Source organism: Brassica napus, chromosome A2 (assembly GCF_020379485.1).
Source record: "Brassica napus cultivar Da-Ae chromosome A2, Da-Ae, whole genome shotgun sequence".
NCBI lineage: Eukaryota > Viridiplantae > Streptophyta > Magnoliopsida > Brassicales > Brassicaceae > Brassica > Brassica napus.
Genome location: NC_063435.1, coordinates 20,673,654 through 20,700,158, shown reverse-complemented (window position 1 = coordinate 20,700,158; position 26,505 = coordinate 20,673,654). Strand labels below are relative to the sequence as shown.

Here is a 26,505-nt window from a genome sequence, read left to right as displayed (position 1 = left end):
TTACTTGAAACACCTATTTTTTGCCTTTACATCAAGGGAAAGAAAGATACCAAGACTTTCCCCACCAATGAGGGTTAAGTACCTAATCCTTTCAACTCAATTATCCCTCTCTCAAACTTCACCCACCAAAAAGACAAGAACTTGTGTCCCAGCCCGGATGCTGTCTCATCAATCCATAACCAAAACCTTAGTCCGAGAGCCACATAATAATGACCAGGTTCTCCTCTCGTCATAGTACAAGTCCTTTCATCTGGTGTTTAGCCATCATCTGTGCCATCATCTCTGTTGCTGTGATCATTGGTGGCATTGCAGTCTTCGCTGGTTACATGGTCATTCATCCTAGAGTTCCCATCCTTAGCGTCGAGTATGCTCACCTCGACCTCTTGAAGTACGGTTTCCCACCAAGACCCTTTCCCCTTCTCTTGATCTTCAGTTTTGAATTAATAATCTTTTTTTTTTATGGACCAGGTATGATATAGTTGGAGTCATGCAGACGCAGATAACGATTGTGATACGTGCAGAGAATGATAATGGTAAGGCTCATGCCCTGTTTGATGAAACCAATTTCAAGCTAAGCTATGAAGGTAGAACCATCGCGTATTTAAGACAGGGAGAGTTTGAAGTTGACAAAGAGAAAACATTGTCTTCTCATTACGTGGTTCAGTCGTATCCTATACCATTGACTCCAACCATGATTCAAGCCACAGACTATGCGGTTAAACAAGATGTGATTACTTTCGAGCTCAAAGGTGGGTCAAAGGCTCGATGGCGAGTCGGGCCAATAGGATCGGTTAAGTTCGAATGTAACCTTAGCTGTGAGCTTAGGTTTAGACCCTCTGATCATAATTACATCCCACAATCTCATTGCACTTCTGCTCACAAGCATTAGGGCTCTTGTAGTCTTGTCTCTCATTTGTTTTTTCTTTCTTTAACTTGGTTAGTTTTATATGTTTTTATTTTTGGGGTTGATTTTTAATTGTTCTACAATAATTACAACAACTAGTATATATTATTCATAATACTATCAAATGAGAAGATGAAAGAAAATCAAGATATTCAGAGTTTTTCTCTTTTCTATTCGACTAGAATTTCTTCGATATATGACGAAAAGTTTATTTTTCATTCTAAACAGAAAGTTGATTTTCTCGAAACTTTTGTTTTTGCGTGCAACTGTGGAAGGCAAAAAGAAAAGAAAAAAAAGATTGTTTAGCCTTCATAACTGTTAAGGGTTTCTCATAAATTTTAAAATCGGCCCCATTAAATTCTAGAGAAATTTTCTAGAATAATTTTTTTTTTTTAAGTTTTTGTCACAAAACTAGCATCCACTAAAAGAACGATCAAAAACAATTTTATTAAAAAATAAAATGCATTTATATCTTATAGTTAACTAACTAGATAAAAACTTAAAAAATAATATTCCATAGAATTGCCATAAATTCTATGACATGCATAAGAAACAAAATATCTTCCCATAAAATAAAACTCTAGTCTAACAATAAATTTTCGTGTGGAAGCATTCTAGCATAACGGTTAAGGTTAAAAGTTTCTACATCCATGTCTTTTTTTTTTGCATTACATTCCTCACGAATATCAATATTCGATCCAATATGTAGTCTTTTCTTCTTGAGAAATGATTTCGACATAAATCTTGATACCACTACGCAGTTTATCATTGCAACAACAGAAAAAAAAAAAAGACCAAAAGAGCTGAGAAACCAAACATAATAGCTGAGGGAGGATTTTATATTTCTAAGAGTTTCATCCTCAGAGTTCCAATCATTAAAGTAATGGATACTCTTTCCCAAAGGTTAAGTTCAAACCGGCTTTAGAGGAAGTTACTCTTATGAGCCAAATTGGTTTTGAAGTTTCAAAGTTAAACAAAAACTTACTTTCAAAAAAAAAAACCTAAGACCATGCAACCTCTATTGCTCGGTTCTGCTTTCCAAGTTCCAACCAGTGTTTATCTCTGTAAATCACCTGCAAGAACATACAATAAATCGTAAGAACAAAAGCTTAGCAATGTAGACATGCGCGATTGATTGTAAGTGCATATAAACCTCACCGTGCATGCGTTTTATGAAGTAGTCTAAATCTGCAAAGCAAGTGGATCCTTGAACTAGAGGAGAAGGTTGGCGGTAAGTGAAGAAGGAGAAGTGATTGCTATCTGGATGGTTTCTTGGCTTAGCCATTTCGATTAATCTCATACAACTTTCTCTATCAAAACAAGTAATCGCATTCTCTCCCCCAATAAGAAGTCCTTTATCCCAAGCTGCATTGACCACCTGCCACTTATAACAAAGCTTCTGTTAAATAAAAAAAAAAAAACAAGAAAGCAAAGTCATCAATAAAAGTTAACATTACCTGCCAACTCAGACCTTCTGGATCAGCTAGAGCTTCTTCATGCTCATTAGAAGACATCTGTGGCCCAGGGCACACAAACTTAACAGTCACTGAATATTTCTTCAGAGTTTCGAAAACAGGAGAGTACCCATCACGGTTTGAAGGGTTATAGTATCCTGCAGTTAGTTCAGCAGCGTGACTAGCTGTCTTGTATGACCAGTAAATCGCCGGTATCTGCATTATTTTGTAGCTGTATGAGTCTCACTGTTACTGGTTTTGAAGAAAAACTAGCCAAAATGATTATACCTTGACAATAATCTTTGTATCCTCAAAAGCGAGATTGGCAAGAGACAGAACATTCTCTGCATGTCCTATCAGTAGTTGAGAGTACCAGTTCAAGAAGAAGCGACCGTAGTAGCTGTCATATTCACCTCTCTCCTGAAAGAAACCAGTTTCATGAGGTTGTGAATTGTATTGACCAGCATTCTCCGGTCCTTTACCCCAGAAAGAAAATCCTCTTGATTTTGCTTCCTTTAGCAGACTCGTTTGTGAATACTTGTCATAACACTGCAACAGGAAGCAACCATGCTCAGACTTTATTAGACTCACAAGGAAGGAAGTAGAGTTAATAGATCTGGAAAAATACCTGAAACTCACCGATACCAGGATAGATCCAACCCATCCTTTCAGGGAAAGATGGATACTTTAGTTCACCAGAAGCTCCAAGACCAATCTCTATTGCAGCAATCATCCCCTCCACAAACAAGTCATCGAACTCTGACCGGAAGCTTCTCATAAAATCAAAATATACCTGAAAAAAAATCAAAATTTTAAACTCACAAAATGATATGTTCACTTAAGTTCTTAGCAGCTTACAAGAAATGGATGTTCTTCTTTTAAGTACCTCTATACCAGTTCGTCCATGCAATACCCGTTCCTTGTCAATGCTCCAATTCAAACACTCGAAGCTCCTTCTTCCTTCACGATCAGTGAAGAATATGTCTGGATTGTCTTTCCCTATCTCCAAAACCCACTGTGGCAACGAGATCATAACGTTTCCAGATGCATTCCCTCCATATTCATGAAATGCCATCACCACCTTCACATATAACCATATGCTTATTGCTAAGATGGTACAAAAAGAAGACGGGTTCTTTATTGCAATAGTTATAGAATGAGATCGACACCTGTAGTTTGAGTTTGAAGTCTCTGATAAGGTTAAAGAGCTCTCTGTAGCCAGACCACACATATTTCTGAGGGTTCCAACCTTCGACTATACCCCACCAACAATCTATTACAACTCCATCGACGTTTAATGACTTCATGTAGCTTAGTTCTTGCCTTACCCCTTGAGGATCAACCAACTGGCCGAAGTTGTCTATAACACCAACCTAAAAGGAAACGTATAGAACCTCAGCTCAAGAAAACTATGTACTCACTTAAAACACACAGTTCTCTAACTAGAAGCTCACAGGAAGCATGGCGTACACTGGGACATAAAAGTTCTCTGTAAAGTCATTACGACGCTCTGTGGAATGAACATCTTGTATAAGCTGAAATAACAACAAAACTGTTAGATTAAAAACAAGTTCAGCCAAAGTTTAACATTATTCTATTGTTACCTGATTGGCATCGACGCATCCCACTGAAGGGATAGGGCTAGCACCTGCATACCTTCCATTCCCGGGATGATCACTCTCGGCGATAACAACGGAATCAAGAGAGACAGGAGAAAGGTTGTCGTCGATTCTAAGGGAAGGATGCTGCTGCTGACATTCAAGTGCCGCCTTAGCACAGTTCTTCAAAGTACTTGAAGAAAGAGGACTATCAATAGATCTCGTCGGAAACTGAACCTATCCAATGGCATGAAACAACCATGATTCATCAAACAAGTTCATAATACTATATATCTCTGTTACTGGTTTATAACTTAGCTTCAGAAACAAACTCAGCCAATAATAGGTTAATAAAGGAAACAACTATGCTACATTCCTTTATGTATAACCAAGAACAGAGTAAGCTACAACTGAGAAATGTTCAAACTACAATTATCGTCTAATTCCTTCTCGTAAATGTGGTAATGGGTATTGAATTTTAGATGAAGAGACTAGAAAAGTTTCCAACTTTATAACTTAGCTTCAGAAACAAACTCACACGAAGGTTTCAGACGCATCCCCAAGAACAGAACAGAGTAAAGCTAAAACTAATAAAGTTTCGAACTTTGAGAGAAAGGGTTAACCACGTGGTTTGATTGATGTGACTGGCGGTAAGTAGTACCGTCGGCGTCAACGCTCCATCCAGCTTCACGCGCCAAAGCAGCGATTACATCGTTCATATCCGCACGCGCCGGTAACGGGAAGTTACCGTACTGTCTCAACCCGGCGAGCATTCTACTAGTGATGGCTCGTCTGTGTCTTTCCCTGAGCTTCGTTCTCTCTTTCTCCTTCTCCCTCTCTCTCTTCCCCTTCCCTCCTCCTCCTCCTCCTCCGCCGCCGCTGCTCGTCTCTCCGGTTATGTTTCCGTTGTTCACATCGCTGTCGGCTTGACCCATCGAAGCCGCCGCAGCAGTTGCCGCGAACCCGCGGGGGCGTCGAGACTGGGGATGGCTGGGGTTCCGGTGGGGGTACTGATCCGGGTCGAGGTTTCGGTTTGGGTCGATCGGATCTTGTGAACCGGTGGTGGTGGTGTTTAGCGTGTGCATTTTCTTTGGCCGTCGTGTTTTTTTTTGTTCTTTGGGTCTCTCTCTCTCTCTTTGTTGTTTTTCCACATGTGAGGATTTTTTGAACTTTATGAATATACAAACGAGCGTCCATAAATGTGGTTAATTACATTAAAGCAGCAGTAATAAACAAAACTTTCACGAGGTTGACTGATCAGCAAGGCTCGGTGGTCCGGTTTATGATATTACAGTAAAAATTAAATTTTCACAAGATTGACAGTAAATACTCTATAAAATTAATAATATTGAGACTATAGTATTTTATTTATGAGATGTAAGAATTTGAATAAAATAATAATAATAATCAATTAGCAAATTCAGATTTAAAATTAAACTTTATCGTATTTGTGGACTAAAACAAATTCAATGGCATTTAAAAGATTATAAACAATTACAACCCATAAAACATCAAAAAAGAGCAATAGCCAATTAATATTATATATTCTCTATAATTCAGATTTTAAGAATAGCGAGACAAAAATACAAAAACAATAAATTACAAAACATTATCTTTATATTCTCTTAGATTATATTTATATTATTTTTATTATCTGTCAATTTTTTTTTTAATATTTTATCCTAGTTTGTCATACTTCCATAAATTATTATTTTTTGGTTAATTTTCATTTTGTCATTACATAATATTTACTATTTTGGTTTTAAATATGTTATTTTGACGACTTTTGCAATTTTATGGATAAAAAGGTAATTTGATATTTATCATGTGAAAAAATACAAAGTAAAATATTTTCAATGATGCCTACCTTTAATCTTAAGTTTAATATTGTAAAAATATGTATTTGGATCAGTTTTCTAATAAGAATCAGGAAAATAGACTATAATATTAGTTATTAAAATCATAAACTAAATTTAAAATAAACGTAATTATGATAAGTTAGATTTTTTAATATTTATTATTAATATCTATTTATTAACTAAATATCCTAAATATCATGATAAATATATTAAAATACTTTTAAAATAATAGTATATATATATATATATATATTGGTAGAGTCAGTTAATATCCTTTTATTAATTTTAAATATATTTATTAAGAAATTATTTTTAAATAATAAGATTAATTTAATTTATTATTTATCTTAAAATTATGGAAAAAAGACAAGCATTTATATTTTACGACATATATTTTCAATGATCTTTTACCTTTAATCTTAACTTTAATATTGTAATAATATGCATATGGATCAATTTTTCCAATAAAAATCATAGAAACTGCCTACAATATTAGTTATTAAAATCATAACTAAATAAAATATGGATGGTATAGTACTCTTGAAGGTTTTGATGGATTAATGGGTGCAAGAAACACAAGGACAAGTTTATCTCCACTTCATTCGGAAATTGAAGCTCTCATATGGGCAATGAAATGCATGAGGAACTTAAAGCAGTATCAGGTCAGGTTTGCAACAGATTATTTTTAATTGGTATAGATGGTTTTCGAACCAGAATAATGATCTGCTTTTGTAAGTTATTTAGAAGATATCAAGATGCTAAAAATAAGTTTCAATCACTCAGCGCTCATTCATATACCTCGGACGCATAACACGTGGACAGACAGTCTTGCACGGAGTGCTAGACAACAATCGTCGTTTGTCGTTCATATGGCTGCAGAGTTACCGTTGTGGTTTACAAAGTCTAAGCTGAGTCTGTTTATGTTGATGTCAAAAAAAAATATAAGATAAACATAATTATGGTATTATCGGTGAAATATCATGATAAGAATATATATTAAATACTTTAAAATAATTGTATATATTTATCAATATAATTAGTTAATATTGGTGTTTATTAATTTATTTTTTCTACTCTATTTTGGTTTTATGATACCAATTTTTTTTTTTGTAATCGACCATTTACATTGGTCGACATAATTTAACATCTTCTCTTTTTTTTTTAGTTTTCCGTATCATTTTATCTTTATTTTGCGTAATTATTTGATATCCACTTTTTCAATCTGTAAAATAGTTTTGTTTACTAAAATTCAACATCCTACCTACCATTTATAATTCATATTTTTATATTTTATAATATTAAAAACAATTTGATTGTAATTAACACAAATAACTAAAATGACATAATTTTAAAAACAATTATTGTGTATTTATATTTTCAAATATTTTTTAAAAATAATACTAAACTTAATATTAATAATTTAAAATTTAAATCACGCTGAAATAGTTGATTAAAATATAATAACAAAAATGACATTTCTCTATTAAAATAAAACGACACTGATCTCTATTTATACATCAAACATTTTTTTATAGATTTGATATATTATTTAAATTTTTTAAGAGAAATATTTGCTATTAAATAATTCAATTAGAATAATTGAAAAAGAAAAAAAAATCATAAAAATATTGACAACCAATAAAAGTTAAACACATGACAATGTGGATCCCCTTGTGTGAATCGACATTATTTTTCTAATATAACCAATCTCAGTGAATCACTTTTAGTGGTTGATATATTTTTATTTTTAAAAAAAAATTAATAATAAATAATTGAATTCAAATAATTAAAGATAGATACAATCATAAGAATCTAAACAACCAATAAAATTGAACACATGACATTGTGGCTCTTTTTCCTTCTTTCAACATGTTGAATAGATTCAACATATGTGAGTCCATATCATTTTTTCTAAATTCAACAATCTCAACATTATCTTTAACTATTGAGTAATTGATTTACCTACCCCATTGTTGATGGTCTAACATCATCAATTTTTTTTCTATTTGTATTATTAACTAATTTTTACAAAATAATATTAAAATCAATATTATTAACTAAACAGTTAAAACACTAAAATAGTTGATTAGAAGCTCATAAAAAAAAATACAAAGAGAATAGCATCTTTATATCAAAATAGAACAAAACTGATCTCTATTTATAAATCATAAATATTTATGAATTTTGATATAATTTTATAAAAAATATTTTATTATTAAATAAATGAGTGGAAATAAAACACTAAGATTCTAAACAAGCATTATGATTTGAACACGGTAATGTAGATTCTCTTTCCATATGTTGAATATATTTAACTTGTATGAATCCACAACATTTTTTCAAATTTAACAATCTTATTGCATCAGTTTCAACTGTTGAATTATTGATTCAACTACCCCATTGTTGAGGGTAAAAGGTCATTAATATTTTTTTATTTATCTTCTTATCCAATTTTTAAAAAATACTTAAATAGTTGCTCATAATCTAATAAAATAAAATGATATTTTATGTATCCAAATAAAATAAGACTGATATCTATTTATAGATTATAATAATTATGAATTGTGAAATATTTTTATTTTTTAATAAATATTTTACTATTAAATAATTGAATTTAAATAGTTGAGTGGAGATAAAAAAATAATAAGAATCTAAACAACCACTAAAAATTGAAAACATGGTAATGTGAATCCCATTTTTCAACATGTTGAATAGATTCACACTATGTAAATCCACATCGTTTTCTTCTTTCTAAATTCAACAATTTTTTTACATCAATTTCAACTGTTGAATTATTGATTCCACTACCCTATGGTTAATGGTTAACCAACATAATACTAAAATTAATATTAATAGTTAAGCATTTTTAAAACACTAAAATAGTTTATTATAAACTAAATGTCCCAAAAAAGTTTATTATAAGCTAAAAAAACAAATATAACGAAAATGACATTTTTCTATATTCAAATAAAAAGAAACTGATTTATATTTATAGATCACAAATAGTTATGATTTTTGATATTTTTTGTCATCAACATTAACAGAGATCTAAGACACTTCAAATCAAATTGGGAACTCTGCGTGCATATGAACGGAAAAAGAAGATTTATTAACTGTGAAAGCTTGATCTTTCCTTGTATTCTGCGTTCGAGTTATGATTTTTGAAATATTTTTTATTTCTTAAAAAATATTTTACTATCATATAACTGAATTCAGATAATCACTAAAATAGTTGATTATAATCTAATAAATAAATATAACGATATTTTTAGATCATACAAATTAATGAATTTTTGTAACTGTTTTATTTTTTTAAAAAATCTTTATTTTATTATAAAATAAATGAATTCGAAAAATTAAGTGGAGATAAAATCATAAGGATCTAGACAACCAGTAAAAATTGAACAGATGGCAACTTGTGTGAATCCACATCATTTTGTCTAAATTCAACAATATTATTGCATCACTTTCAACTGTTTATTTTTTTTGTCAACCTTTCAATTGTTGAATTATTGATTAAAATATCTCATTGTCGATGGTCTAAAGACATCAAATTTTATTTACATAATATTAAAATTAATATTATAAACTAAAAAATCTAAAACACTAAAATAGTGGCTAATAAAAATATATAAAAATGACGTTTTCTATATTCAAATAAAACGAGATTAATATCTTTCTTATAGATCATAAAAATTTATGAATTTTGATATATTTTATTTAAAAAGATATTTTACTATTAAATAGTTTAGGACAGAAAAATCACAAGAATCTGGACAACCAACAAAAATTGAACACATGACATTGTGGCTCCATTTTTCTTCTTTCAACATATTGAATATATTCAAAATTTATGTAAATCCACATCATATTTTCCAAATTTAACAATCTTATTACATTACTTTCAACTGTTAAGTTATTGCACTACCCCATTGTTGATGGTATAAGGTCATCAATATTTTTTTATTTATATTCTTAACCAATTTTGTAAGAATACTAAAATAATTGCTTAGAATCTAATAAAAGAAAATGATATTTTTATGTATCCAAATAAAATGAGATTGATATCTATTAAATAACTGAATTTAAATAGTTGAGTGGAGACAACCACTAAAAATTCAAAACATGCCAATATGAATCCACATTATTTTTCTTAAAATTCAACAATTCAATTACATCACTTTCAACGGTTGAATTATTGATTCAACTACCCCATGGTTAATGGTCTAATGCCATCAATTTGTTTTGTATTTATATTCTTAACTAATTTTGTAAACATAATACAAAAATTAATGTTAATAACAAAACAGTTTAAAAACATAAAATAGTTTATTATAGGCTAATAAAACAAATATTACGAAAATGACATTTTTCTATGTTCAAATAAAACGAGACTGGTTTAAATTTATAAATCATACAAAGTTATGGTTTTTGATTTTTTTGTCATCAACATAAACAGACAAAAAAAAAATTGATTCGCTGTGCAAGCTTATCCGTCCTTGTATTCCGCGTTCGACTAATGATTTTTGATATATGTTTTATTTCTTAATTAATATTTTACAATTAAATAACTTAATTCGGACACTAAAATAGTTGATTAGAAGGTAACAAACGAAATATGACGGAAAATGTTTTTCTATATACAAATAAAATGAGACTAATCTCTATTTTTAAATCATACAAATTTATGAATTTTGGTAACTGTTTTTCTTAATATGTATTTTATAAAAAAAAAATGAATTCGAATAATTAAGTAGAGATAAAATCATAAAAATCTAGATAACCAATAAGAATAGAACAAATGGCAATGTGGGTCCCCTTTTTAACATGTTAAATAAATTCAACTAGTGTGAAACTACATCATTTTGTTTAAATTCAAAAATCTCATTGCATCACTTTCAATTGTTGAATTATTGGTTCAACTACTATTTTGTTGATGGTCTAATGACATCAATTTTTTATTCACATTCTTAACTAATGTTTTTAAAATAATACTAAAATTTATATTATAAACTAAAAAATCTTAAAAAAAAATAAAATAGTTGCTTAGTGCTTAATCAAAATACATAAAATGACATTTTTCTATATTCAAATAAAATGAGATTAATATATTTAATAGATCATAAAACATTTACGAATTTTGATTTATTTTATTTTAAAAAAAATATTATTAAATAATTTACGAAAGAAAAATCATAAGAATCTACACAACCATTAAAAATTGAACACATGACATTGTGGCTCCATTTTTCTTCTTTCAACATGTTGAATAGATTCAAACTTATGTGAATCCACATCATTTTTTTCTAAATTCAACAATCTCATTGCATTACATTCTTAACTAATGCTTTAAAAATAATACTAAAATTAATATTAGAAAATATAAAAACACTAAAATAGTTGCTTAGTGGTTAAAACACACACACATATATATATATATATATATAAATGCCTTTTATATATTCAAATAAAACAGATTAATGTCTTTTTATAGTTCAGAAAAAATGAATTTTGATTTATTTTATTTTAAAAAAATATTTTACTATTAAACAATTTAGGGGAAAAACAATCATAAGAATCTAGATAATCAATAAAAATTGAACACATGACATTGTGGTTTCCTTTTTCTTCTTTCAACATGTTGACTAGATTCAAAACTTATGTGAATCCATATCATTTTTTTCCTAAATTCAACTATCTCATTGCATTATATTCTTAACTAATGTTTATAAGATAATACTAAATTTAATATTATAAACTAAAAAATCTAAGAACACTAAAATAGTTTCTTAGTGGCTAATGAAAACATATAAAAATTCTTTTTCTATATTCAAATAAAACCAGATTAATATCTTTGTATAGATCATAAAAAATTTAAGAATTTTTATATATTTTATTTTTAGAAAAAAATATTGTACTATTAAATAATTTAGGGGAGCAACAATCATAAGAATCTAGACAACCAATAAAAATAGAGCACATGGCATTGTGGCTCTTTTTTTTTTTTTTGGTCATCAACAATACAGACTTATACTGACTCTGTAAACCAAACCGAGTGATCTGCATCCAGGTGAACGACAAAAGACGGTTGTTTTCTAGCACTGCGTGCTAGACTATCCGCCTTTGAATTTTGCGTCCGTGGTACATAGATAATCTCTGATCGGGTAAAGCTCTCTTTCAGGATCTTGATATCTTCCAAATAATTTGCAAAAGCTGGCCATTCTTCTGGTTCCGAAACCATCTTCACCAATTGAGAACAATCCGTTGCAAACGTAACCTGAAATTGATGTAAATTCCTCATACATTCCATTGCCAAGAGCAACGCGTCCATCTCCGCATGAAGAGGCGAGAGACTAGCCCTAACATTCCTCGCCCCTAACAATCCATCAAAACCTTCCAAAGTACTGAGCCAACCTTGTCCTGAAAAACTAACCCCCTCTTTCCACGAGCCATCTGTAAAACACCATCTTCCTGGGATCGACGACAATATTACATCTATTGTTTGTGGTGTCGTCCTCTGGTCATTCACTACTTGTGCCTCAGCCCACAATGTTGATTATGTTTCAGCCAATTTAAGCGTATCCATATGATTCATATCCAAATTACTGAAAACTTTATTATTCCTAGCTTTCCAGATGTACCATAGTATCCATGCAAACTGATGATCCTCCATCTGCGAGAAAACTCTCCAAAATAGATGATCCATATTTGTGAAGAGGGAGCTAGTTGGAAAAATAGCTGGATTTGATGGTATCTTCGAAAGAGCCCAAACCTGAAGAGCTAGAGGACATTCAAAAAACACATGATTTATCGATTCCTCAGGAGCTCCACATCTTACACAACAAATATCTCCTTGAATCTCCCTTGCTTGTAAATTCTTCCGCACTGATATACATCCTGACACCAATTGCCTTAAGAAGTGTTTTAACTTTGGTGGGCACCGTATTTTCCAGCTGTAAGCCTTCAAAACATCAACTGTGGGACCAATCAGTGTTGGTGGTCATTCTCTATCTGGATAAATCCGCTCGACCTGATATCCTGATTTGACCGTATATTTCCCATTTTTTGTAAAGTGCCATCCATCTCTATCTATCCTCTGAGTCATGCTCAGTGGTATGCTTTCTATAAGTTTCGCGTCCTAAGGATCCACCAAAGTCCGAATTACCTCTAAATTCCAAGTAAGCGAGGTAGAGTCAATGAGGGACTCTACAGTAAGGTCCGGGTATAAATTGTGTTGATTTTTATTAGCTGGTCTCGGGCGAGTGGTTGGGAGCCAAAGATCATTCCATACAGATATAGAAGACTCTGATCCCACCATTTTGATTAGTCATTTGCTAACCAGAGATCTAGCAGAAACAATACTCCGCCAGCCGTATGACGGAGAATATGAACGAATTGGTTTCAAGGGTGAAGCATTCCTATAATACCGACCTTTGAAAACTCGAGAAAATAAAGTGGTTGGTTTTTCTATCAGGCGCCATAGCTGTTTACCCAGCATCGCCGTATTGAAATCAGTGATGTCTTTAAACCCCAAACCTCCTTCATCCTTATCTGCACATACTTTATCTCATGATTTCCAATGCATACCCCTTGTGCTTCCCTCTGGGCTCCACCAGAATTGTGATACCGCACTCGTTAGTTTCTTTACAACATGTTGAATAAATTCAAAACTTATGTGAATTCACATCAGTTTTTTCTAAATTCAACAAACTCATTGCATTACCTTCAACTCTTGAGTAATTGATCAACGTACCCTATTGTTGATGGTCTAATTTCATCACGTTTTTTTAGTATTTGTATTATTAACTATTTTTGAAAAAATAATATTAAAATAAATATTATTAACTAAAAAGTTCAAAACTCTAAAATAGTTGATTAAAAACTAATAAAATAAATATAAAGAAAATAACGTTCTTATATCAAAATAGAACGAGACTGGTCTCTAATTATAAATTATAAAAAAAAATTGAATTTTCATTAAATTTATTATTAAATAAATAAATTTGAATAAATGAGTAGAGGTAAAATCATAAGAATCCAAACAAGCAATAGGAATTGAACACGACAATATAGATTCTCATTTTCAACATGTTGAATAGAATCAACTTTTGTGAGTCCACATCATTTTTCCAAATTCAATAATCTTCTTGGATCACTTTCAACTATTAAATTTTTGATTCAACTACCCCATTGTTCATGGTATAATGTCTTCAATATTTTTTTTTATATTCTTAACTAATTAATTAAAAATAATATTAAAACCAATATTATTAAGTAAACAGTTTAAAAACAATAAAACAGTTGATTAGAATCTAATAAAAATGATATTTTAAGTATCCAAATAAAACAAGACTGGTATCTAATTATAGATTACAAAAATTATGAACTGTGATATAATTAAGAGATAAAAATCATAAGAATCTAGGCAACAACTAAAAATTGAAACATGGCAATGTGGATCCTCTTCTTCAACATGTTGAATAGATTCAACTTGTGTGAATCTACATCATTTTTTCTAAATTTAACAATTTCATTCTATCACTTTCAATTGATGAATTATTGTTCAACTACCCCTTGGTTGATGGTTTAATGCCATCAATTTGTTTTGTGTTTATATTATTACCTAATTTTGTAAAAATAATAATAAAATTAATATTATTAACTAAACAGTTTAAAACACTAATATAGTTGATTATAAGCTATGTTTCAAAATTAAAAACTTGATTATAAGCTAATAAAAAAATTACTAAAATGACATTTTCAATATCGTAAAATGATACAAGTTTCTATTTAATTATAAATCATAAAAATTATGATTATTTATTGTTTTTGTTATCATATGAACGACAAAAGACATTGATTCTTGGTACTGCGTGCAAGATTATCGGCTCTTATATTATGCGTTCTAGTTATGATTTTCATATATTTTTTTAAAAAAATATACGTTTCTATTAAATAATTGAATTCGAATGATTTAGTGGATATAATGGGAATGTGGATCCAGTTGCCAATTTGGTTTACAGAGTCAACATGAGTCTGTAAATGCTTGTTGTCAAAAAAAAAAGGAATGTGGATCTCATTTTTCAACATGTTAAATTGATTAAATTTGTGTGAATCCACGTCATTTTCTTTCAAAATTCAAAAATCCCATTGCATCACTTTCAACTATTGAATTATTGATTCAACTATCCTACTTAACTCTCTGATTTCACATTCCTTCCGCTGAGACAATTCTGATCTCTTCGATGCTTTTGCCGCAATATCTGAGTATACTCATGTTACTATAACATCAATACTAAACCGTTCTGCTTCTAGTATCATAAGGTCGTTATTTGGAATTCAAGATCATGAGATGCCAAGTTCTCTTGCCAGAGAAGTTTTATAACAACACAGATCGGATTTTCTTGAAAGAAGGAGGAGAGTAAGATCTCAAGTATTGAAAATTACATCTTTTTTGATGTTCTATGTCCAACTCTATATATAATATCCGATGTAAGTAACAAACTACACAGGTTCGTGCGCTTCAAATAGTGGGAAACCGGTTTGAGAATGTCACAGGCCATCATGATAGGACTTGCGTCTTAACAGGTCCTTGCACATGCCGTGGAGGTACTAACCATGGCTCCACAACAACTGATGAAACAAATGCAAGCACTAGCATCTCAAGGATAGTATTGCTAGCTGAAGCTCTCTTCGAGGTAACTACATGTCTGAATTTGCCACATTCTCTTCTTTGTGTGCTAAGTGTTTATAATGTATTGATTTTTAGGTTCTTGATGAGATTCATCAGCAGTCTATTGTCTTATTTTCTCAACAACCATCAGTATCATCAATATAATATATTCATGCACCTAATGACGTTGTGGACTCACCTCTTATACATTATTTGCAAAGTGATTTTCACACATGTCATCTATATAGACAGCCACTTTCACCAAATAAATATGACATGGTATAATAAAATTGATGACATGGCTTATGATTAATGTGACATGAACAATTACATTTAATATTGAGTTACATTTTTGGTAAACCTTTTAGAATATGACAGTAAATTATGCATCATTATTAATGTAAATCTATTCAAATACGAAAAAATAATAGAAAATGTAATCTTATTTTACAAATTTCAAAATGTTTTTTATTTTTCTTTTTTGTAATTATACAATTTTTACTACTAACAAAGATTTTCATTGTTCCATATAAATCTATAGGTTTCCTAGGTCTTCAAGAGAGTTGCAAAAGAATCTCATTGTTCCATATAAAAAAATTGTTGTCTAAAAATATATTACTGGTATTGTAACCACTTTATCACCGGTTCAAGAGAGCTAATCAAAATGGCTTTACTTCCAAATGATTGGCCAGCCAGCGCAGAGCTCAGCGAATTTGAAGCAATATGTGATACTGAAGATGTATATTTTGTATCAGTTCGTGAAGTACTACATAAGGTAGTACGTGCGTGTGTCACGAAGATGGACTGAGTTGGAGTTCGTGCTTTGTGAAGTCTGTGGGCTTTTTAAACATGGAGAAGAGGTAATATATTTATTGGGATATTTACATTGATGATAAATGATATTACTTGAAGAGGAAAATGCAAGGGAGTTATTCCTTAGAAAAAAAATGAAAGTGGCTTAACTTGCTTTTGGAAGAACTTGGTAATTGGAGAGCAAGTTCTGGTTATACAAGGAGGATGTGCCTCTATGGTGAAGCATGTCTCTACAAAACAAGAAAACCGAGAGATCTTTGTTTGATGCTTGTGTGATCAACCTCTTTGGTGTGACTGCTCTGTTAGGTGCTGACGTAGTTGTTGACGTACTTTCATAGTGTTGAAAGATTGAAATCTAGATTCAGGGGAAGTTTAGCTCGGGATTGGGTAATTCTGATTAACAAAATTCTAAACTCTAGGGTGAGTTTTTACATAGGATTGAGTTAATCCTAAAAGATTATGTAATTGAAAAGATTGGTGTAAGACTTTTTTGTTTTAGTGAATTTGAAAAGAATTTTTTGTTTGTTTCTTCTTTATTTCTGCATTTTTACTCTGACTTTACTGCACTTACAAATACCGTATAAGATGTCAAAGTGATTATCAAACCTAAAACCGCACGCACCAAAAATTATGTTTGTCTTTTGCAGATTCGTGCTAGGTTTTGTATTTTCTTTGTCTAAAAGTGATTTATGAAGATTATAATAAGTAAATCTACTGATATTTTTGTATTCATGAACATCTTTTCCTCTGGCTCACTATATGATTGACTCCCATTGGTTTTTACATTTTGTGCTTTTACTTGCTCCCAAAATATACTATAAAGATTTTGATTCTAAAAGTTAGAATTTTTCTTTAAACAGAATATACATGATGTTTTAGATATTTTTTGTTGTTTTATAATATAAGATGTCTTCATATATAGAGGTAATTTTATCTTTGTTAAAACTGTGTAACCAGTTATATTTTATTATTTTCATTTATAGTTACAAGAATTAAATTTAAGTTATATTTTAATGTTACTTTGAAAAAGTATAGTTTTTAATATATGTGTATTAGTGTAAAATATTATCTTTTACGAAAGCGAGTAATAAAGAATCTATTTACATGATTGTAAAGATGATAAATTGGTAATGTTTATTTATTATTCATGTCTTTTAAACAATTGTATCAGTTATGCATCATATTAAAATTTTAAACAACAATATTCAAAGAAATAAATTTATTTGGAATTTAAAAACATGAATAGATTTTAGTCTTCAGTGGATACTGCAGGACAAGTAGGATTGCAATTCAAAGATGGACAATCTATGTTCTGAAACGTACTCCGCTCATAGAACCAGTCTCCAACCGCTTTCGCCATTTTCTGAAAAGAAAAATAAAATACCAAAACACAATTTAAAAGAACATTTTGATTGTAAGAAAACTTTTCAATAAAAAAAGAAGGCATTTTATGTTTTATTTTCTAAATCTATCACTTAGAAAATTCAGTAATGGACTTAATCTACGATCTGAAAATGACACCTTTTCATAATTTTAGCATTTTTTCAATTAAGAACTTGTGTTCGTTCTGTTTTACTTTTTTTAGTTATCTTTTGTATTAAAAATATAGTGAGTGATTACCGTATTGCCGACTTGGGGGCCTTGAGCACCGGACCAAGTGGCGGCACTTCCACCTTGGCAATGAGCGTGGCACGAATCTAAGAACAATCCTCTAGTCGTCGTTGCTCGAACAGGTGCCAACGCAGCCAACATTTGATCTCTGTACTCTGAGAGATTAAAACCAATCGGTTTAGCCAAGTAGACATATCAAACAAGAGCCCATTTAGTTAATCTTCATCATTATATACCTTGAACGGTTTGAAGCTGAGCGGCTGTACACTTCTTAAGATCAAGCTTACAGTCCTTCCACTCTTTGCGTTTATCAACAGAGGTTGGAGCCAAAACATTCTTGATCTGTATAAAAAACAGTTACGAATAAATCTCAGTCTTAAGGGTTACATATTAATGCAGAAAAAACAGTAATAGTGAGATAAAAATCAGTACCTGCCAAGAATCGAAGGCGGCATTGATTACGAAAAGTGGTGTTTGCATGGTCTTTACAACATATTGCGGGAAGAAACACTGCAAAAACAATCAAACATAGCGTTTATACAATATAACCAACGGGCACAACTCTATATCAACGATGTCTTAATAGAGATTTACCAATTCTGGCTTCATACTTGAGGTGCAAGAAGCAGGAAGACTCTTTGCAGATCCCTGCACATAGTATCAAGGTTAGCGGCTAACTATAGAAAGAATCTAATGTCTTAAGGAAATGTGGTCGGAAAAGAGAGAGATCGTACGTGGGTCGATACGACTTTGCTGTAGTATGATTCGATGTAAGATCCTCCACTGATATCCTTACTGTTTAAAACAACAAATTTAACAAAAGAAGTTACTTAGTTTTGTAAGATGCTGTTTGGTTTATGTAATATTTTTCTGCGTGATGTTCTATAGATTATGAATGTTACCCGTGGATGAAGAAACCGGCGTCGGAAACACACTTGACCTTAGCTGTTGTGGGGAGAATGGACTTGAATTGGTCGCAATGTAGAATCGCAGCCAGTGCTCCGGCTGAACAACCGGAGAGTATTGCCTGAAAATTAATATAATTAAAATGCTCAATTTCAAAAAAAAAAAAAAAATCAAAAGAAATCAATAGTTGAATTTAAAATTTGAAGTTTCCAATGTTCATACGTTTTGAGCATTGTTCATTCCCTTGGCCATAAGATCATCGATCACCGCACGCCAAACCCTAGCACCGCGGAAGAAGAGCTTGTTTGTCTGAAAATTTTCAAGTACTAAAGTTAGATTATTCCCCAATATGCTTTTTAAATGATTTAACGATTTTAAGCACTAAAATTTCACGGTGACACTCTGATGAATTACCGGATCAACGGCTTCTATATCACCGGTGAAAGATGAACCATCACAATACCGAACTTTGATTCTGTTCCAGTTATAAAAGTCTGCGAAGACACAAAATCCAATCAAATTCATTGCATCAAAAACATGATAAGCAACTCATGAAATTGATAAACAAAAAAATATGTTAAGAACCTGGATTGGTGCTTTGCTTGCCACCCAAGATACCGGAGAAACCGAAGTCTTTGTTCATAAACTTAGACGAACCCTTCATTGTAGTTTTACGTTTTACGCATGTAGCGATATCAGTGCACCATCCTCCTCCCTAGTACATATATATGAAGTTAACTTAGCTATGTTCTTCCATCAATGTTTGTGATAAGAATTTTAGTAAAGATAGAACTTTAAGTTATTTTCAACTAACCTCCATATGAACGATCCAGTTGTTCACTCCTGAGCCAGATCCTTTATCGAAATGGTACGCTGGTGCGCTACCGTCCAAGCACACTATCGGAATGTTGTAAACAATTATACCAATGGTAAATAAATATAAAATTTTATGGTCTCCAGTTACCAAAAAAAACCAACGTATGTTTTATTTATCAAATTAATTATACAGCAATTGGCTAGTAAATTGGCATGACTTCGAACAGAAACAATTTATAAATACAATATATATTTTATTCTAAAATTATATACTCAAATAGAATTTATAAATAGCTTATTTTTCCCTAACAATCCTAATTTCTTCCAGGATATATATATATATATATATATATATAACTGAAAATATTAAAATTTTATGAATTTAAGTTCATACCATTTGGTTGCACTAAACTCGGTTAAGAAGTGTGGTTTAATTCATTCGGTTCAGTCTTTTTATGCCCATTTATATGGTGAATGCTCAAACTTTTCCTTTAATCAACACCTTAATTAAGTAGTGGAACCAAAAAAAAAAAGAAATGTGTACCGGCTCCTTTAGCCACAGCAGATTCAAGATATGTGATGGGGACCGCTCCAGCTCCGATCACAACTACGGCTAACACCATTACACTTGACCATACTTGCTTTAGCCTCACCATCCTGTAATTTCAAAATAACCCACGTTTTAATGAAATTAAACTTTCCCCTAACAATATCTTACTGTGAGTAGGGGCGTACCGAGAAATTATTTTATGGGATGTCAAAATTTTAATACAAAATGACATGGTATCAGGATGGGTTCGGGCTCAGATTAATAGGGTGTCAAGAGATGAATTTTACCATAAATGACAAAGACTCCTTATTACTAACTTAAGAGGGTGTCATATATTTATGCTTAATGGGTCCGCCTCTCTCTGTGAGTGGTTAGAAAATCCGACTAGATCATTAATTCTCTCCCAAACACTGTGGGAATGATTCTTAATAAAGCTTAAAGATCACGAGATGAGATCAGATCTCTAGTAATGTTTTTCCGTAGTTTATTTAATTGTTTTTACCAACAAATCGTGTTAAAATAATGCTAAATTTCGTTGTGTAGTAACTTTATTGAACTACACGAATATATTTAAGAAAGTATCAGTATTGCTCCACTGGTGTATTCAAAAATCGGGGAACAAGCAGACCAGTCCATGTGTTATTTTAGTTGGTTGTAGTAAATACCTCGATGGGTGTACTCCACCGAAAAATAATTATATATATATATATATATATTTTTTTTTTTTTTTTACAAACTGGGTTTCATAATAATTTATATTATTGGCTTTTTTTGTCAACAATTTATATTATTAGGTTTATTATTCTAAAGTTCGAAAGATAAAATAAGTACCATTAATATTATGAGTAGTTACTTTTTTTTTGGTAAAAATGTAAAGAAGGAGTAGTTACTTGTTTAGTCAATGCAGTCTATATTAGCACTCTAAGTACAATAAGTTCGACATTTCTTAGTAATATTTTTAATATTAATTGATAAATTACATACTAATAAATGCGATTGAGATGGTGACTAGTAAATGGCATAAAAATACGGTGTATAAAAAAAGCACTTCTTGGCCAAACTTAAACCAACCGGAACTCACGGCGTCGGGGAGGGGCAAAATGAGAATCATGAAAATAATGAGAATTCGATCTAGAAATAACTTTTAAATTCAACAAATATTTGGTTTATAGAAAAAAATTTACTTGAATGAAAGGATAAGACTGAGACAAAAACAAAATTAAGATTTCTGCATCATAAACTATACGACTGCTACGTTAAACTCCAAGATCACTCACAAGTCACAGTTGATAAGTGATAATCGGAATAATCATTTAGGCTTTTACCAAAAAAAAAAAAAAAAAATCATTTAGGAACTTGAAAACATATCTAAAAAGCTATGGTTGGATAAGAGAATCTAAGCTAAGATCAATATGTAATAGAAGATCTTTAGTTGGTCGAGCAAGATGGAAGAAATTATTATCCAAAAGATGGAATAACTCAGAAATATCTAATAATTTGTAGGGAAATGAAACTTAATTATATGAAGAAAATAAGCTTTACCTTGAGAAATGTCTCTTCAGATTCTTATTCACGTAGAGAAATGTGTAAAAGAGGAGTCTTCAAGAGTAAGGTTTACAAGTTCATAGAGAAGCCATTGCCGTCTCCTCTGTTATATAGATGGGTACAGAATAGCACACGTTCAAAGCAAAAACTTTTATTTTTGTCTTTCCATTTATCTTTTTTGCTTTGTTTATTAAAATAAGCATAAAGTTTTTTGGTTTCTTTCATGTATTTGCCAGGTCACGAGACATTCAACGTCAAAAGAGTGTCATGAAAACTACCTTCGTAGTATGATAATAATTCACATTTTAATTCATAATACTTTTTTATTTAGCTCTCTGATATTAATCTATCTTACAAAAAAATATTATTTATTTGATTAGAGTATATTTTCTTTTACCGATGAAACCGAAACTAAGAGATAATAGAAAAAAAAAATTTTAAATTAAAAGACAAAAAAAAAAGTCGTTGATGTATTCTTGCCTTCTTGGGATGGTGGTAAGAGCTTATATAATACTACAAGTCAGAGAGTTTTTTTTTTCTTCGAAATTACAAAACAAATTCTAAGGACACATTTCGAAAATGAATACTCACTCCCTTTCAGAATGATCTATTTTTTCTAAAAAAAACAGTTTCTAAAATATCTATATTTTATCTTTTCGATGAATGTAATAATGACAAATTATAAATTTTAAAGACAGTAATTATATTTATTGAACTTTGATTGGTTAAAAATCATAGAAAATAGTTAAACGCATAAAACAATTCATTTATTGTCTAAATTTTATGTGTATTCTTAATAAATTTAAAACTGTAGAATATATATTTTTTTGAAACGGAAAGAATACATTCTATAAGTTATCATTCAAACACCTACCTAAGAATAACTCCATGAGACAATTTTTGGACGCTGCAACATTATTTCTAAAATTTAGGTTTAACACAATATAATAAAGAATACTAGAACGCAATATATAGGGAATAAATTAATGTTAGTGAAACAAGATTTAAATGAAAATACATTATCAATGAATTTTATTATTACGGCTAATTTATTGAATCTTACAATTTGCAAATCATATAACTGTGAATAATTGGTAAACTATTTAATTTTAAAAACTTATTGTTATTATTATACAATACTTTTTTAGTTTCAGATTAATTTTCACTCTAGAGTTCAAAATTTGATTCTTTTTAAGTATTGTTTTATTTTTCAATGCATTTATTTATTATTTTTTTCAGTTTTATCTATGTTTTAGTTTATTAATTAACTTAGTCATATAAAAATATAAAATTTAATAGTTTTGTTTAAATAAAAAATTCAGAACGACAATTAATCTGAAACCGAGAGAGTAGCAGATTACCAACCAAACCAGATAATAACGGTTAAAACAAAAGAAAACAAAAACAAAATTTCTCTACGTAGTAGTAGTTGGTAAATACTAGTAATGACCTACATTGAAATCAAAATACGAACGTCCAAATGAGTTCAGCTTTATCTTCAAGGTTTTAAATTCGAAACAATAGCATTTAAATTAATGACAAAATAACATTAAATTATTTCTGAAATCGAAATAATTTGACACGTGTCCTGTCGGTGCTTCAAATGCACCTAACCGAGCTAATGCGAAATACCAAATGTTAAAGACTTTGTTCAAAAAAAAAAAGACTTTGTCCAAAAAAAGACATTAAGGCGTATGGTAGTTTATCTAATATTATTAAGTCTGACTTTCCTCTCCTTTATCTCCATCTTGTATTTGGGTAAATCCATTCCATCTGTTTAGTTATTTGGGTAAATCCATTCAATCTGTTTAGTTATTTTCTTTGAAAAAAGTTTAGTTACGAAAAAAAATACGACACAGTAAATATTAGTTAGCCAGAAAAGAGAGAAAAAAAAACTGTGTCATATCTCAAAATTGTTAGGTTTTACAGATATGTCATTAGATACTTAGATATATACGCATTTATCATATATTATATTTCTGAGAAAGGTTTGCTGTGCAGGAAATGAATAATATTAGCTGATATCTATTAATGAATTAGTGATAGATTTGTCAAGAAATGAATTTTGATGTAGAATGTCTAACGACAAATTAAATAATTTTGGGAAAATTGCTACAAGAAGAGAAGTAGGGTCTCTCTGATTAATGACTGAAAATAAGGAAGCGGCCCGGAAGATCGCGGTTACAATTTGCCAATTCTTTTTAATTCTCCAAAGAATAGTCAAATATTTTCCAAAAGAATTTCGTTTTCTCTTTTTAAAACCCGAAACCGCGTTTAATAATACAAAGACAGCAAATGGGTTTGGAGTTTTGACTCTGACTTTTGACTTTTTTAGTCACGACCTCGTTACAATAATTTGACATCACATGATATTTTTATTTGAATATGATCAGAATATATGAAAGACTAAACAACTATTGTAGGCCTAATACAGTGGTACCGACAAAACAATTTTTTTAGACAGCGAAAGAAAAAACCGACAAAACAATTATATAGTAGAATGTATGGCTTATTTGCTGAATACCCTCGGCAATGATTTTGACGTAATAAAAAAATTAACATTTACATCCTAATTTTTCCGTTTATACCCTTCTTTTTTACAATTATCTGGTAAAAATATGTTTGATGTGTCCGTATATCTCTATAATATATGGTGTGTCTAAAATTATTTCAAAGGAAAGAAGAGCAAGACATTCACGTCACACGTTTAGTGATTATGTATATACATATGTACTGAGTATTCTACTCCACGTCGTCGAAATCGTATAAGATTATAACATCACCTACATAATACTAAACATTACCCAACTCTAACCTCTATATACTAAATCTTATCCCAACCTCACCCCAACCCCTAATAAATAAATTCTAAAACCAAATATAGACCTTAAATTTAAATAGAATGAAACAAAATAAATAACATAGTATAAATTGGTGAAATTGTGAAATGTTTATGATTTCATGGAAGAAGTTAATGCTAACCCCATTTATACTCTCTCACATTCTAAATACTAAACCATAAACCTTAATCACTAAACCTTATATTTAGAAGTAGTATAGGATCCCAACCTGACTTCTAACCCCTACATATTAAACTTTCTCACAACCGCTATATACTATACCCAAACTCCTAATTAATAAATATAAACCTTAATCAGTAAACTATAAATCTAAATATAATCTATAAAATTTTTACTATATTTTTTAAATATGCGTGTATTCTATTTCATATCATCGAAGTAGTATAGAATCCCAACCTGACCTCTAACCCCTACATATTAAACTCTCTCACAACCGCTAAATACTATACTCAAATATCTAATTAGTAAATTCAAACCCTAATCAGTAAACTATAAACCCAAATATTATTTGTAAATGTTCTTACTAAATATTTTAGAGAAAGTTTGTGTATGTTCTATTCCATATCGTGAAGTAGTATAGGATCCCAACCTGAACTCTAACCCTTACATGTTAAACCCTCCCACAACCGTTAAATGCTATACCCAAACCCCTAATTATAATAAATCTAAATCCTAATCGGTAAACTATAAACCTATATATAATCTATAAATGTTTTTATTATAATAGTTTAATTTATCAGCCATTGTATGTAATGAAATATTAAATCCAACCCACCCACTTAAATACTAAAACCCAAGACAAAACCCTCATTACTAAATCTAAACCCTAGTCACTGAATTATAAACCCAAACATAATCTATATAATAAGCTGCCAAATTTTTTTAATATACTCGACATAGTATGGATCCTGTATAAATAGTATAGAACGGGTAGTCTACTCCATTTACATTAGTTAAGCAACTCTGTAAAATAATATGCGAAAATTAGTCGTGGTTGATGAAAAAAAATCCATGAAACTAAATTTCTTACCTTTGTCAAACATTCGAATAAAATCAATTTAATATCAAAAGAATTATACAAAATTTTAGAGAAGAGAACTATCAAATTTAGAGTACAATGACCATATATCAATAAATAAAATAAAGCGCACATACAAATAGTAAATAAGCTTACAAACATAACAAATATTTATTTATTATACATCAACATTTATATTCTACTTTTACCAAATAGAATATAACAATACAAATAGTCTATTGCAACTGAATGACCGGATGTGGAGTTAATGGAGTAATGAAAGAGAAGAATGAGGAGATAAAAGAGATGATATGATTAGTAGAAAAGCTGGTGCTCGAGTTGATCAAGGAGGAGAAGAAACAACCACAGAAGATGGAGGAGAAGAAGAGTGTGTAGGAGTGTTCAATCCGGATATCGGTTCGGTTTAGGTTCAGTTTTTTTTGGTTTTCAGTATTTCGGTTAGTAAAATATAACTACCATTCTTAATCAATATTTACTTCGGTTCGGTTTGGTCTATATACCGTCAGTTTTCGGTTTATTCGGTTTTATACCAAAAAACATAATTATTTAGTTGAGATCATATTATATGAATTTTAGAATCATATTGTCAACACAATCATTTATTAAAAATATATTACATGTTCAAATAAATGAACAAAAAAGTAAAAATGCTTCTACCATCAAATAAAATAATCAAATATATAACTAAAATCAAAGCTTGAAATTTTGAAAATAAAAATATAAAACAAAACAGAAACATGAAAGAAAATTTTTTTCACTCTTCCATATTAGTGTTCATTAAAGTTATGTTTCTTCAATTGAACATGAAACTCTGTTTGTTTACATATAAGAAAAAAGTTATTAAAATTTTCTATTAATTATTCTTTATTAAATTTA

General features: G+C 30.3%; 3 protein-coding genes across 6 annotated transcripts; 1 reads left to right on the top strand and 2 right to left on the bottom strand.

The window, feature by feature from the left end:
• The first annotated feature begins 21 nt into the window (after positions 1 to 21).
• Positions 22 to 1,072, top strand: LOC106425546. The gene is made up of 2 exons (XM_013866270.3): positions 22 to 388; positions 469 to 1,072. Exons 1-2 carry the CDS (start codon positions 210 to 212, stop codon positions 887 to 889), a joined length of 600 nt encoding a protein of 199 aa, XP_013721724.2. The 5' UTR covers positions 22 to 209; the 3' UTR covers positions 890 to 1,072.
• A 633-nt stretch (positions 1,073 to 1,705) lies between these two features.
• Positions 1,706 to 5,136, bottom strand: LOC106425547 (beta-amylase 8). Of its 4 annotated transcripts, none has more exons than XM_013866274.3 (10): positions 4,580 to 5,136; positions 3,963 to 4,187; positions 3,813 to 3,893; positions 3,528 to 3,731; positions 3,245 to 3,439; positions 2,987 to 3,151; positions 2,647 to 2,907; positions 2,362 to 2,574; positions 2,063 to 2,282; positions 1,706 to 1,977 (listed from the first exon to the last, which is right to left on the bottom strand). In XM_013866274.3, exons 1-10 carry the CDS (start codon positions 5,039 to 5,041, stop codon positions 1,961 to 1,963), a joined length of 2,043 nt encoding a protein of 680 aa, XP_013721728.3. In that variant the 5' UTR covers positions 5,042 to 5,136; the 3' UTR covers positions 1,706 to 1,960. The 4 variants fall into 4 exon arrangements, with proteins under 4 accessions (XP_013721728.3, XP_013721727.3, XP_013721729.3 ...); XM_013866273.3 differs by having other exon boundaries at positions 3,963 to 4,193; positions 4,583 to 5,136; XM_013866275.3 differs by having other exon boundaries at positions 4,583 to 5,136.
• Positions 5,137 to 17,416: 12,280 nt separating this feature from the next.
• Positions 17,417 to 22,202, bottom strand: LOC106437682 (pectin acetylesterase 11). Its single transcript, XM_013878610.3, has 13 exons — positions 21,727 to 22,202; positions 20,179 to 20,291; positions 19,633 to 19,715; positions 19,404 to 19,533; positions 19,233 to 19,312; positions 19,041 to 19,127; positions 18,815 to 18,939; positions 18,647 to 18,707; positions 18,507 to 18,560; positions 18,345 to 18,422; positions 18,149 to 18,254; positions 17,922 to 18,067; positions 17,417 to 17,664 (listed from the first exon to the last, which is right to left on the bottom strand). The coding sequence occupies exons 2-13, from the start codon at positions 20,288 to 20,290 to the stop codon at positions 17,551 to 17,553; spliced, it is 1,176 nt and encodes a 391-aa protein (XP_013734064.1). The 5' UTR covers position 20,291; positions 21,727 to 22,202; the 3' UTR covers positions 17,417 to 17,550.
• Between the last annotated feature and the right edge of the window lie 4,303 nt (positions 22,203 to 26,505).